General features: G+C 49.9%; 1 protein-coding gene across 1 annotated transcript in view; it reads left to right on the top strand.

Moving 5' to 3' along the window:
* Positions 1-13,741, top strand: part of GRIK1 (glutamate ionotropic receptor kainate type subunit 1) — a 99,944-nt gene extending 86,203 nt beyond the window's left edge. Inside the window, exons 15-17 of the mRNA XM_054270496.1 lie at positions 1,183-1,408; positions 5,492-5,742; positions 13,358-13,741. Coding sequence (XP_054126471.1) covers positions 1,183-1,408; positions 5,492-5,742; positions 13,358-13,513 — 633 coding nt within the window. The 3' untranslated portion in view covers positions 13,514-13,741. The remainder of the gene's footprint in view (positions 1-1,182; positions 1,409-5,491; positions 5,743-13,357) is intronic.
* Positions 13,742-14,026: the final 285 nt, after the last annotated feature.

Genomic DNA, 14,026 nt, shown 5'->3' with positions numbered 1-14,026 from the left:
ATCAATACAGGAGCCACACACATACCTGAACACATCTGCAAGTGAAGAGTTTTCTGTAGCTAATTATTTGGTAGACAACTGTGGTAATTATATATATATATATATATATATTTATATATCAATCACATATATATATATATCACACACACACACACACACACACACACATATATATATATATATATATATGTGATAACTTTTTCCTTTTTCTTAATTATTAGTATTAATTACAGACCAAATGGATAATCTCATAAATTGTCAGTGTTAAAGCCAACAAGCTATAAATCCAGAATACATGCCCAAAAACCCTGTGACAGTCAGAATTGCATAGCAGCTCCCTCAGCAGTGTCAGCAGGGAAGGCAGGCTCAGGATGAGCCAGGATCAGGCTTTTCCCTGTGGTGTCTGAGGATGGTGCTCATGGGGTCACACACACAGGGCCTCGGGAGGGGATGAGACTCTGGGGAAAGCGGTGGGCAAAAACAACATCTGTGACAAGAGATCTCTCCCTCTCTGGGGACATCCCAAAACCACAAAAATCAAAAATTCCAGTGTCACCTGCTCCAGGTGACCCTGCCTTGGTGAGGGGTTGGACTGGGTGATCTCTGGAGGTCCCTTCCAACCCCAACCATCCCAGGATTCTGGGATCCTGGGTGGTCTGTCCCTGCTGGCGCTGCCAGGGGTGAACTGCCCCTGCCAAGGCTCTGCTGTGGCTGAGCAGAGATGTTTCCTTGCTGAAAGGAAAACACCAGCTACAGCATTTTGCTGTAGTGAGCTCCTGAAATGATGAGCTGACATTTCCACTGAGATGGAAACCCACCTGGAGATGTTCCAGCAAAGCAAGCTCTGCGTTCTCCTCTGGCTCTTTCATACCCAAAGAAGCTCACTGCCATTGATATTCTGAAGTCAAATTTAGCTTCAGAGACAAAACTTCAAATCCTGTTGCATCCCTGTATATTTAGAGGAAATAGGTCCTGGAGCTGTACATGAGAATCTCAGAACAAATTTCCTAGAGCTGTTTTTAGTTTTACACTAAAGAGGGGAGAGCTGCTGGAAGGAAACCCTGCCACCAATTCCCTGTCACTCTGGATGTGGTACCACCATTGAGGCTGGGGAGGCTGAGGCACACCTGGCAAGGGCAGCTGGGGTGCTGGTGTGACTCTGTGCCCCCTTTTCCCCGGCAGAAATCCAAAATCTCGACGTACGAGAAGATGTGGGCGTTCATGAGCAGCCGGCAGCAGACGGCGCTGGTGAAGAACAACGACGAGGGCATCCAGCGCGTGCTCACCACCGACTACGCGCTGCTCATGGAGTCCACCAGCATCGAGTACGTGACCCAGAGGAACTGCAACCTCACCCAGATCGGGGGCCTCATCGACTCCAAGGGCTACGGCGTGGGCACCCCCATCGGTAAGGGCTGGGGAGCACAGCACAGTGTCCCCCGAGGCAAACCATTCACTCCTGGGACCTCAGAATCAGGACAAGGGAGAATGGATGCACACTGACAAAACCAGGGCTAGATGGGGTATTGGGAAGGAATTCCTCCCTGGGAGGGTGCTGAGGCCTTGGCACAGGGTGCCCAGATAATCTGGCTGCCCCATCCCTGGCAGTGTCCAAAGCCAGGCTGGGTGGGGCTTGAAGCAACCTGAGACAGTGGAAGGTGTCCCTGCCCACCTGACAGAGAGGGCTTTAAGGTCCCTTCCCACCCAAACCATTCTGGGATTCTGTGTGTACCCCAAGGAAAACTGCTTACTCAAAAGCCTGCATCTCCCTGATGCAGAACCCTGCAGGTGACCCTCACTGATCCTCACTGTTCTTCAGTGTTGCACTGAGGTCATGAAATAAATCAGAAAGTCATCCCCTTTCATGCAGAGCTTTAAGACTCCCAATTTCTCCGAACTCTCTCTGGCAGACCTTTTCTAGCATGTCCAGTACCATTTCTAAAGTCTTCTAATTGTACAGCATTAAAAATTGTGTCAGATTTTTGTGCTGTGCACTTGTGAACAATTGGCACTGGGGAGCCAGGTTTTGTCCTGTGTTCATACAATTATGGAGCCACAGAAGGGTTTGGCTTGGAAAGAATCTCAAAGTGCCACCCCTGCCATGGCAGGGACACCTCCCGCTATCCCAGGTTGCTCCAAGCCCTGTCCAGCTGGGGATTGGTTCATCCATTGCTTGACAGAGCAATATAAATAAGGGAGAAACACCTCTGCACTTGGAACTGTCACTCTTTGTAGTGCTGAGCCCCACAGACGGATTGCCACAGACATGACATCCCAAGTATATTTTACCACTGGCTATGTGGGAACAGCCCTGGCACCCTGAGGAAAGTGATACAAAAGCTGAAACCCCCAGGAATGACAAACTCATGGCAAGAGTTTCCTTGCGGTTATAAAACTGCCACACTTTAAACCAAGAACAATGAAGGAATAATTGGAACAGATGGCAATCCTCAGAGACAGTGCAGCCATTGGAAATGCAGCTGTGAAATATATTTATAAGATGTTTCTTGTATGAGAAGTGAACCTTTATACTTTTGTTGAGAAAAACCTGCAAAATTCAGGGGAATAGATATCCCCAAGCACTGTGGAATAATCCAGCATCATTAAGCATCTCATAAACAACTGATTTCATAAACAAGATAAACCTGCCACTATTCAGAGGGACCCCCAAGGCTCTGTTATTTCTCTCAGAGCATTCAAGAGTATTGATTGCAGAGGCTGTAGAGAAAATAAAAAAAAATGAAAATTTAAAAGGGTTGTCTGTGACCCTTAACACCAGATCTTCAGCAAGGTTTAACTGCAGGGGAATGTAAAACCACAGGGCCTGTGACTCCAGAATTTCCAGTGAGGGAGCTGAACAGCACCTTATGGCTCCTGAAGACACAGGGAGGAGAATTGGAGAATTCCTGAATCCAGGAAATGTATCATTTTATCAGAGCATCTTCTGCAAGTAAAATACAGCAGTTATAGGCATCAGGAGGAATTTCTCCATGGAAAGGGTGGCCAGGCCTTGGCAGGGGCTGCCCAGGGAGGTTTGGAGTGCCCATCCCTGGAGGTGTCAGAAAGGCCTGGGTGTGGCACTCAGTGCTCTGGGCTGCGGACAAGGTGGGCACTGGGCACAGGCTGGACTCAGTGCTCTCAGTTCTCTTCCACCCTCTTCTGGGATTCTGTGATATGTAACTCCAGGATCAGTGCCAGGCTGATGCAGGTAATTCTAACACTAAAGCTCTTCCCAGTTCCTTGGGAGACTGTTTAGAAAGTAGATAAATGTATTTCTTGGCCTAAGAGGTTTGTTAACAGCTCAGAGGCCATAAGTAATGTGCTGAATATTTAAAGAGGTGTGGAGATGGATTTGTGGGTGGTGGTAGAGCTCACCAATAAACCACCACCAGTGCAGCTCTCCAGGCACTCTTGACAAACTCTAAAAGCCACTGCAGAAATCTGGAGGTGCCTGTTACCCTCCAGATGAATTGTGGTAATCCTGATGGCAACATAAACAACACAAGAAAGAATGAACAGCCCCACAAATCCTGTGCTGTGACTCTGGCTGCTCCACTTTAGCTCCCAGCTGTGTCCTTCCAGACAGGGGAAATGGATGAGTCCTGCAGCCTCACACATTGCAGGGGACAAGGCACAAACAATTCTGCTCTCTCTTCTGCCAGGCACTGCTGTTTCCAGGGGTAATAATTCACTCCTCTGTGCAAAGCCAGTTTTTGGAGGTGTTTCTGGCCTGTTTTCTGTGCTGTTATTTTTGGGTCTTTAACAGCAAGCACACAACTCATCCATTCTTACAGCAGGCACGTTTTCCTCTCAGAGCTGGCTGCCTGCAGCAGTGCTGGTCTCTGGCTTCCCAGATGGATTTGGGATAGTGTGACACACGTCTCCTGGCAGCTGTGGGCACAGCATGGCCCAGTGCTGGCAGTGCTCTGCCCCAGCAGCAGCTGAGTGCTGGCACAACAAATGAGGAGCTGCAATGTTCCTCACGCTGCTCTCCTCAGACAGGGCTGGGGGATGAAGGAAATGGAGAGTGGAGAGGGGCACGTGCATCCATGGGACAAGGTTTTTAACAATGTCCTGCGCAGCAAAATAAGGAGCAGAACTGAAGCTGTGGGGCCGAATTTCCGAGGCTATTTCAGTGCATGAGGAGTGGTGCCTCAGTGAGATTTTTCTGAAGTGCCACGTGATCCCTTCCATTCTGGCACACAATCTGCCTTAAAGCTTGGTTTGCCTTCATGGAGCTGAGTTTGCAACATCTCTAATGTGCAGCAAAATGTGACTTTGGTAAAATAGAGGTTGAAGAAAATCTGAGAATCACAGAACTGCCTGGATTGGGATGGACTTTGAACCCCATCCAGTGCCACCCCTGCCATGGGCAGGGACACCTTCCACCATCCCAGGCTGTTCCAAGCCCCATCCAACCTGGCTTTGGACACTTGCAGGGATCCAGGGGCAGCCACAGCTGCTCTGGGCACCCTGTGCCAGGGCTGCCCACCCTCACAGGGAAAAACTTCTTTCCAATATCCCACCTAATCCTGCCCTCTGGCAGTGGGAAGCCATTCCCCAGTGTCCTGTCCTTCCATGTCTTATTAATGTGCTGCTAAAGGAGGGGAAAGGGGAAAGAAATAGCTGCAGGGCTTTCAGCTCTGCATTTCAGCCCAGACTCCGAATGTTTCCAGCTGTAGGGAGTCCAGCAGGGCAGGATTTGGGAGCACACACGTGCCTTTGGAGCCAAACAGCATCTCACAGAATCACAGAACCATTCTAGCAAGGCCCCCTCCTTGCTATCACAAAATCCTGGTCCCACAAAGTCTCTCTCACAAACACAGGCTGCAGGAGTTTGGAAGATGGCTGAGCAGTGTGAGAGCAAATCTAAGCAGACTGAGCCACCCAGTGTGACCCCACTCCTCGCCAGACACTGCCCAGCCCATAAAGCTGCAGGGCCTGCACACACATCATTTAGCAAATGGTGGCCTGCAAACCAAAAGCATGAAATTGTTCCTATTTTCAGCTTGCAGGGCCACTATTGCTGCAAATCAAAATCAAAAGGACTTGTCCACACAGTGTTCTTACAAGCTGTAGGTAGCTGAGGTGGAGCTGTGAGTGTAAATGAGAAGAGAAGGTGTCTGAGTGGCTGTGGACTCCTCTGAGGCAGCCCTCATTTACAGGCAGCAGGAGAAACCAACAGATGCTGAAGTCAATAGAAGGGATGCAAAGCGGAAATTCTCAACGAGTGCTCACAGCAATATTCAAATATGATGTGGAGGAACGCCTTGGCAAGAAAACCCACTGCCAAGGCTTAAATAAACTCCCCTAGGAGACCCTAAAATTATCATGAATTCTCAAATAACTGCAGCAGTGCAGCCTTCTGCTTCCCAGTCCCCAGGGCAGACACCAACAGAGATTGCCTTTCCAGCTGGAATAATCCCCCCCGTGACAAGGGAGGCTGCCGCCTCAGACGGTGGCACTGCCAGGCCTCGCTGTCCCCTTGCAGGGTCCCCGTACAGGGACAAGATCACCATCGCCATCCTGCAGCTGCAGGAGGAGGGCAAGCTGCACATGATGAAGGAGAAGTGGTGGCGAGGCAACGGCTGCCCCGAGGAGGACAGCAAGGAAGCCAGCGCCCTCGGCGTGGAGAACATCGGGGGCATCTTCATCGTGCTGGCGGCGGGGCTGGTGCTCTCCGTGTTCGTGGCCATCGGGGAGTTCATCTACAAGTCGCGCAAGAACAGCGACATCGAGCAGGTGAGGGAGTGAGTGATGAGTGAGTGAGTGATGAGTGAGTGACCCTGCCCTGCTCCCAAGGGCTGAGCCCTGGCCACAGTGGGGCTCAGCAGCACACACCTCCGTGATGGAGCGTGCATTTCCCGCTGCTGAGCTCCCACCAGGCAGCCCCGGCTCTAATGACAAATAATTTATTAATAACGACAGGGAAGTGCCTCACCCACGGTCCAATTAGTGCTGCTTAGCGGGGCAGTGCAGAACAAGGGCAATTAATTCTCAAACAGTTTCTGCTTGAACTTCAGGACTTCCAGCATAAATTACATTGGAAAGGAATAAAAGACAACTGGGCTGTTGGGTCTTTTATATGGCATTATTACAAGGAAAGCACATCCAAATCCCAAGAGTAATTTTCCTCTTGTTGTAGAAAGCATCTTTTTTCAAAGCCAGGGGTTTACCACTTGTGCTGAAGGATGCACTTCAAAGCAGGGAGATCTACCGAGAGGTGATGGATGCCACTGTAAAGTAAGATTGTGGAGGCAAAGAAGTTCTGGTAATAGCTCTGCTGAAGTGTAATGAGCAATTTAAAAGGGCAGAGAAAAACAAAGTAAATGCTGTGTGTAAATCACAGCTTGAGCGTTAGAGTAGTCTGTGAGTAGGAATCAATCCTTAAAACCCCTTTATAGAGCCACCAGCCCTGTGAAGGAGGCAGGGCTGGGCAGGAACTGGCAGAGTGTCCCTAAGCTGTCAGCCAGCCCCTCCTGCCCCGGGGCAGTTTGTCCTGCTCTGTCCTGGACCCTGCTGTGGCCCCGTTTGGCTCCCCTTCCCTCCAGCAAGACTTTCCCGAGGGACAAGGGGACCCCACCTGCAGGACCAGGGGGTGACCCTGAGTCCCCAAAGGTTCCCATTTCCTCACTCCAGGCTCCCAGATATGAGGCACCCACCTCGAAGCAGGTTAAGTTCCCTTTGCACTTTGAGGTGGGAAAGGCTTTTCTCTGGGGAATACCCCCTCCCTATCCAAGGTGTTATCCTACAAGGGTGGTGACATAAATGCCAGGAGTGGCTGTTGAGGCAAAGACCCTCCCCGAGGGCAGCAGGGATGAGTGGGAGGAGAAGGGAACATTTTGAGCTCGATCTGGGAGGTGCAGTTTGCATCAAAAGCAGCGTCACTGTCCACAAAAAACAGATGCAGCTCATGGAGCAACCCCAGGACATGCCAATCAAAGGGTCCCTGGTTTGGGATAAGGCAGAGATAAAGGATTAATGTATTTGCACATATTGCAGCTTTCAAATTAGTACTTTAGCCCATTTTAGCACAAAATGCATAAAAAATGTATTAGTATCTTTGTTTTGTTCCTGTCTCGGGAGATCATTTATTCAAATACATTTTGGAGAACAGTTGCAGCTAATTAAAATATTTAGTATAATTAAAATGTTTAGTTTAAGTGCTAACATGCTGCAGAAGAGCCTGGAAACTTTGCAGGAGTCTGTGCAAGGCAGTGCTTCCCTGAAGGCAGGACTAAAGCAGACCTAAAGCTTTAGGCCAGGAGTGTTAATTCACTGAGCAATAAGTGGGGTGAATAACACAATTCGGGGTTGCACACACGTGTGCACACCCCCATTTCTGCACCTGCACTGCTGCTGCTCAGCAAGGTGTTGCTTAATAATTAGAATCATCAAGTGAGTTAATATGGCACATCCAGCCTCTTTTCCAGAAGCAATTTCACCGAGAGCACAATAGCAGCGATTGCAGCGCTTCTCTCTGGTTTCTCTGGGATTGTTTTCTCTTTTCCCTGGTGAGATAAGCAGCTTAGATGGAAAATGCTGTGCAGGGCGTGTTATCACTAAGCTAATCCAAAGCATTGTTGAACACAATCCATGACTTTTCTGTTCCCGTGAGTTGAGTCTCTTTTGATTTAAATGGCTTTTGAATCATTCTCATGCTTGTTTTCAGTTTTGCTTCGTTCATTTATTTACTTTCTCCATTTCTCTTCTCTTGCATGCAAGGCCTTTTGTTTCTTTTACGGACTGCAGTGTAAGCAACCCCACCCGTCCAACTCCACCTCGGGCACCACCTTATCCACGGAGTTAGACTGTGGCAAGTTAATCCGGGAGGAGCGGGGCATCCGAGCGCAGCCCTCGATCCACACGGTGTAGTCAGGAGAGGAGCGAGGTGTGTCCGGGGGAGCTCACGCAGGGTTAACGCAGGGGCTGAGCTGATCTAGAGCGAACTGCCAAAGCCCGAAATGGGGCAGGTTAAACGGTGTCACAGGAAATAATTACACCCCCAGCAGGGAGCTCTGCGGAGCTGATAGCCTTTCGGAATTGTCACAGCCTCTCATGTGCAATTGTCACCTTGTCATTTCCCGGGGTAATTCGCCTGCTTCAGGTAAGAAAATGATTTGCCTCCTTTTCATCTCTCCCAAACCGAGCTGAGCAGTGCAGCCTCGTTACTGAGAGCAGGGAGGAACATCCAGCTTGGTCTCTGCTGCAAGTGGGCCAGGCAGCTCGGAATTCAGGCAGCTCTGAATTCAGGCACCTCCCAAACACCCTGCAGGGCTCCATTAACTTCCTGAACCCCTGTTACAGGCTGCCAGAGATGGTGAGCTGGCATCTCCTATGCCCTGTGTCAATATTTAATGAATTTTAATTCCTCCATTTAAAATGCATTACTCTAAGCCTGCTAGTAACTATCATAGCACAAAATCAGACCCATCAGTTAAATTTTATGCCATGTAGCCATTAAGGACATATTCAACAGCAGCACCCTCAGGGAACACCCACACAGATCATTAATAGAGCAACCCCATTGTCTTGTCTGAGCAATTCACGAGGTTCATTTGTAACAGAGAAACTCCTTTGTGGGAAAGTCGGGCATCAGTTTATCCCCCTCAGCCAAGCCCTGGCATTGCTTTGCATATTGCACCCTGGTGGCACGTTCTGTGCAGGAGGCTGGCACAGCATGTGTTTTACACCCTGGGACCACAACACTTGGATTTCCTCCAGCCCTCAGCCATGCAGGGGCTGACAGGGCAGGGGACAGTGGACTGGATGTGGTTTTGCCACCAAAAAAACATATGTCAACAATCTGAGATACACAAAGTGCACAGAAATGCCAGCTCGAGGGATGTCATGAACTGTGGCACACCCCAGTGTTCCCAAACCCTGTTAGCTGTGTTCCACTGTATCCCAAATTCCCATCAGTGTCACCGGTTCATCTCCCTCCCCTCAGCCCTATTTTATGTTTTCCTGCCCCGTGGAGCTCCTGCTCATCAGACAAGTTACTGCTCTGCTTTCCTGGGGCCATTTCTGCCCCCCTGCAGTCAGGGCCCTTGCTGGAGAGGATTCCTTCACAGCCAAGTGCTCCCCCTTGGATGGTGTCTGTGTGCCAGCTGCTGAGGACAGGCAGAGCAAGCAGTGCCCCCGATCTCCTCTCAGCCCTGTCCCAGTGCTGGTGCTGCTGGCAGCAGGCTGGAGTGCTTTGTGACAAAGCTCTGCTGCTCACAGCTCAGCTGCTCCAATTCTCCCCTGCCCGCCCAGGGTGGGCTTTTATGCTGTACTCCAGATGCTGCAAGAAATTGTCTTGCTCAGAAGGGTCCCTTAACTGGTTTGAATGGGGCCTTGAAAGCTTTGGCTCTCCATAAAATGCTCCTTCTCACCAGCAAAGACCTGAATTAGGTCCTCTGAATACCTGATTTAAGAAAACACTTCTTATTTGCAGCTTCCCAGTAGAAGAGACTTAAAACTAATTAAATTCAGCTCTTCTCAGCTCTCAGAGGAGAAGGAAGATGCCTAATGTGTTTATCTCCATCACTGCTCCACGCAAGAAATCCTCAGGGTTGCAGCTTGGACCGGTTTTGTAATTGCTCCTTAGATTAGTGCCGGATCCAGAGCGTTCCTGTCACCTGCTGGTAAACACTGTCCCAGCTGCCAGTCCCACAGCCCTGCTGGCAGTGACAGCATCGTTCCCTGGGTTCAGCTGTCCCACACACAGCCCCACGGGCTGGCAGCAGCTCCCTGGGGAATGCCAGAGCAGCTCCTGCCATCCCAGCTGCAAAAGCAGCTATCAAAAACCATCACTGGTGCTCAGGCGAGCAGCAAGCAGCTTTTCTGGCTTTCCTTGCAAACAGAGCACAGAGGAGCAGTTTCTGTAAGCAGGGAAGAGTTGAATGAATCCCTGGGTTACTGTCACACTGTTTTGACAGTCACTGCTCAATAGACTCTGGCAGGCTAAAGGAGTTAATTTGGGGATCTCCTCATGCCACCAGAATGTGCCTCTCCTCATGCCATCTGTGTGACAGAATACTCAATGTGCCCCAGCAGCAGTTTGCTCACTAAAAGAAACTCTTTCAGATATTTTTCCTTCCGTGCAAAAGTAAATCCATTTTCTTTCAGCACAAGGCACAGGTCATTGTCCCAGCTATGGGTGCAGGAGAAAAATCCTGACTTATGCACTTCCTCCTCTGTCCCTGAGCTGCTCAGGAGTCCTTCCAGAATGAAATCTGCCCCACACCCTTCGATTTTCACAGTTCTAGCACTTCCACCACACCCTGGGGTTTGGGTGGCTGGTTTATTGCTACTTGGTTGGTTTTGCAAGGAATTAATAAAATGCCTTGTCCTCAGTGGCAGCCCAACAGCAGAAGCAACAGATTGATAAATCCTGACTACAACTCTTTTTTTTTTCATTGTTTCTACTTTATTTTATGCTATTTGTTTATTTATTTATTTGTTTGTTTTTTCATTCTGAGTCTGTAATTCTCCTAAAGCTTAGCACAGACCTCTGCATGGGAGTGTAAGGAAGGATTTGGGAGCTTCATGACCAAGCTTTAGCAGCTGCTGGAATGACCAAAGGGCACAGAGAAAGAGTCCCACATCACACAGAGAGCAGAACCTAGTCTGTTTTTAAAGGATGACATTTCCTTTCACATGCCATGGCTGGCAGCATTTTGACACTGCCAGAATGAGAAAGTTAAGCTGGCTGAAAGCAAAATGTTAAATTCATCATGAGGTTGTAAAAGGGATTGATCTGTGCCCACTCTGCGCTTGTTCTGGGCAGACCTCAGCAGTGGACTGACCAGCATGGGAAAAAAGGGGGTTTTAAAGCAATTCAGTCTGGCCACCTGACCATGAGACAAAAGAACAGTATATTTCCCTTTTTAATGGAATTTTAATGTCAACACCCCCTTTTGGAAGGCTGCTGTGCAGGTGCTGCTCAGAGGATTTGGACTCAGAGGTCCTGGGGTGTGTTCCTTGTCCATGGCTTTCCTATAAACCCCACACCATTCTGGCTGAGGCTGTGCGCCACTTTTCCTAAGAATACCTTGGAATCTTCCTGATAATAATTATTTTAAAATTCAAAGCAGTTGGAAGTGGAGCCATTGGGCACTCCACAGATCAGATATTAAAACCTCCCAGCAAAATGTTCTGTGTATCTGTCTGCACATGCAAAATGAACTTCAGGGGGGTGTTTTGTGGAGATGAATGTGAAAGGCCTTGTGGTTATTGCACAGTCTGAGTAACAGGAATCCCGTTGGAAAATTAAAGTACCAGCCTATTAACAAGGCAGTAAAATGCACTCTTTCACCTGCAGAAATCATCCCTGTCTGCACTCTGCAGGGAGTAATGGCCAGGATTAAATACAACACATTAGGAGGCTAGTGAGAAACACAGGGAAGGAAAATAAAAGACTGATGGATCCTACAAAGGGTTAATAGGACCCTAGTTACCACGGAGCTCTGGATTCACTTTGTAATTCAGACTTTGAAACCAGTTAAAGCTGAGACCACAGAGAGCAGTAATCCGCTCAGAGCCTTTGGGTTCATAGGTTTGGGGATGAGGGGTGCAGCTCTCCAGGAGCGCACAGGAAGGGTCGGGAGCATACCTGCTCCTCCTGCTGCTGCAGGGGGAAGGAGAGCCGGGATGCCGGGTTTATATCCACAAAGGGAGCGCATTTAAATGACAATGGCAGCAGCGGAGGCCTGCCCGCCACGGCTGCTGTTTGAAAGGACAGCAGGCGCCGCCCTGGCTGTGCCATTGACTCTGGGCAGCGGCACCAATTAACAGGAGTTTAATTGACCTCGGAACCGCAGATGAACAAACATGAAGCACCTCAGGGAAGGAGAATGTTGGGCTGTGAATCTGGGATCTCAGCTGTGTGCAGCTCAGCCCATGAGGACGAGGGGGCACACACAGGACCCAAAATTCACACCCACACTGAGCACAGGAGCTCGCTGCAGACCCAGTCACACACTTTATTTATTTATAAGGTAAGGGGCTTAAAGCTTAGTTTCCCCCTGCTGCCATCATTCGATTTTATATATAAATCATCTATTCATGTATATTTGCACAGAACAATTATTGGGGGGTTTTTTAGCAAAGCCAGATACTTCCACTTAAAGGCTACTTCTGTTTCTTTCTGTTATGCATAATTATTCCAGCTGTGAATTTTAAAATATGTTTCCACTTACCCCAGATGTCTTTGTTAATGTTGTGATGGTGGGAAGAATGAAGATCTCTTCTTTCTTTCCAAGCCATTCATCTCCCTTATTCTTGTGGTAATTATCTCCTTTCTTCACCACACGATATTTTAAAAGATTCTTTCCAAAGAAAAGACGAAGATTGAGGCCTGTGCTATATTTGAGAAATGTCCGTTCATTTCATGAGGGAAAAATAACTAAGCCACAAAGAAACCTTAAAAAAACTCTTCTTTGTTTCCTCCAGCATGCTCGTGGTTCTTTTGTGACTAAAGTATATGGTGTTTAAAACAAGATCTTTTCTTTTGTAAGGCCAGGGCCAACCGAGAAAGGGTAAGTGACGCGAGGCCACCAAAACATGGCGGACGCGCCTGTGGGGAATTTCAGAAACGTCCATCAACGTCTTTAGTTGAGCCAAAGTTACATGAAAGTCACTGGAAGATGAGTTAGGGAAAAACCCCTGCAGTCACCTGTTGTGTCCAGGGGTTTTTTCCCAGCTGGATCTTCTGAGGCCGAGCCCTGGCCTCACCTGAGGGCTCCGTGAGGGCCCGGGCCAAGCGCTGAGGGCTCCGTGAGGGCCCAGGTTGAGCTCTGCCCTCACTTGAGGGCTCTGTGAGGGTTCCAGTTGGGCTCTGCCCTCACCTGAGGGTTCCACAATGGCCCAGGTTGAGCTCTGCCCTCACCTAAGGGCTCCGTGAGGGCCCAGGCCAAGCGCTGAGGGCTCCGTGAGGGCCCCGCTTGAGCTCTGCCCTCACCTGAGGGCTCCATGAGGGCCCCGGTTGGGCTCTGCCCTCACCTGAGGGTTCCACAATGGCCCCGGTTGGGCTCTGCCCTCACCTGAGGGCTCTGTGAGGATGCAGGTTGGGCTCTGCCCTCACCTGAGGGCTCCGCAATGGCGCAGGTTGAGCTCTGCCCTCACCTGAGGGTTCCACAATGGCGCAGGTTGGGCTCTGCCCTCACCTGAGGGCTCCGTGAGGCCCCAGGTTGGGCTCTGCCCTCACCTGAGGGCTCCATGAGGGTCCTGGTTGGGCTCTGCCCTCACCTGAGGGTTCCACAATGGCCCAGGTTGAGCTCTGCCCTCACCTGAGGGCTCCGTGAGGGCCAGGCCCAGCTCTGGCCGGGCTCCCCCTGTGGGAAACATTTAATTCCATCCCCTCTCCCCACAGTGTCTTTCTTTCAATGCCATCATGGAGGAGCTGGGCATCTCCCTCAAGCACCAGAAGAAGCTGAAGAAGAGGTCGAGGACGAAGGGGAAGTCGTCCTTCCCGAGCATCCTGACGTGCCAGCAGCGGCGCACACTGAGGAAGGAGACCATGGCGTGAGCCAGGACAGAGCCAGCCTGCCCGAGGGGACGCCAGCTCCCGCTCCTCAGAGGCTCCCCATGGCTCCTTCTTTTAATCTCGCCTAGACTGATGTACCACCGACCCTCCAGGAGGTGTCTGGCTCTTCCTTTGGGCTGGATTTCTCTGCTCACCTGGTCTGCATCTCCGTCCCCTCCCCGTGCATCGCTGTATGTGCTTTCTAAATAAATAAATAAAAAACTGACAGGGTTCTTTTTTCCAATAATCTGGGAGTGAAACTTTTCTTTTCCCTGACTGCAGTGACCTTCTCCCTGTGTCTTAACAAGTCCCATTTCCAGAGAAGCCTGGTTAGAGGTTAGGAAAGCTGAAGTCCTCATTGGGCTGATGGCACAAGGGGGAATGAACTTCCCACTGCCAGAGGGCAAGGAGGGATGGGATACTGGGAAGAAATTCCTCCCTGTGAGGGTGGGGAAGCCATGGCACAGGGTCCCTGGAAGTGTCCAAGGCCAGGTTGGATGGGGCTCGGAGCTGCTT

The sequence above is a fragment of the Melozone crissalis genome, unplaced genomic scaffold (genome assembly GCF_028551555.1).
Source record: "Melozone crissalis strain CALT ecotype California unplaced genomic scaffold, PUWL_Pcris_2 ptg000009l_1, whole genome shotgun sequence".
NCBI classification, from domain to species: Eukaryota; Metazoa; Chordata; class Aves; order Passeriformes; family Passerellidae; genus Melozone; species Melozone crissalis.
The sequence above is the reverse complement of the archived record's forward strand: the minus strand, read 5'-3'. Positions and strand labels throughout refer to the sequence as shown.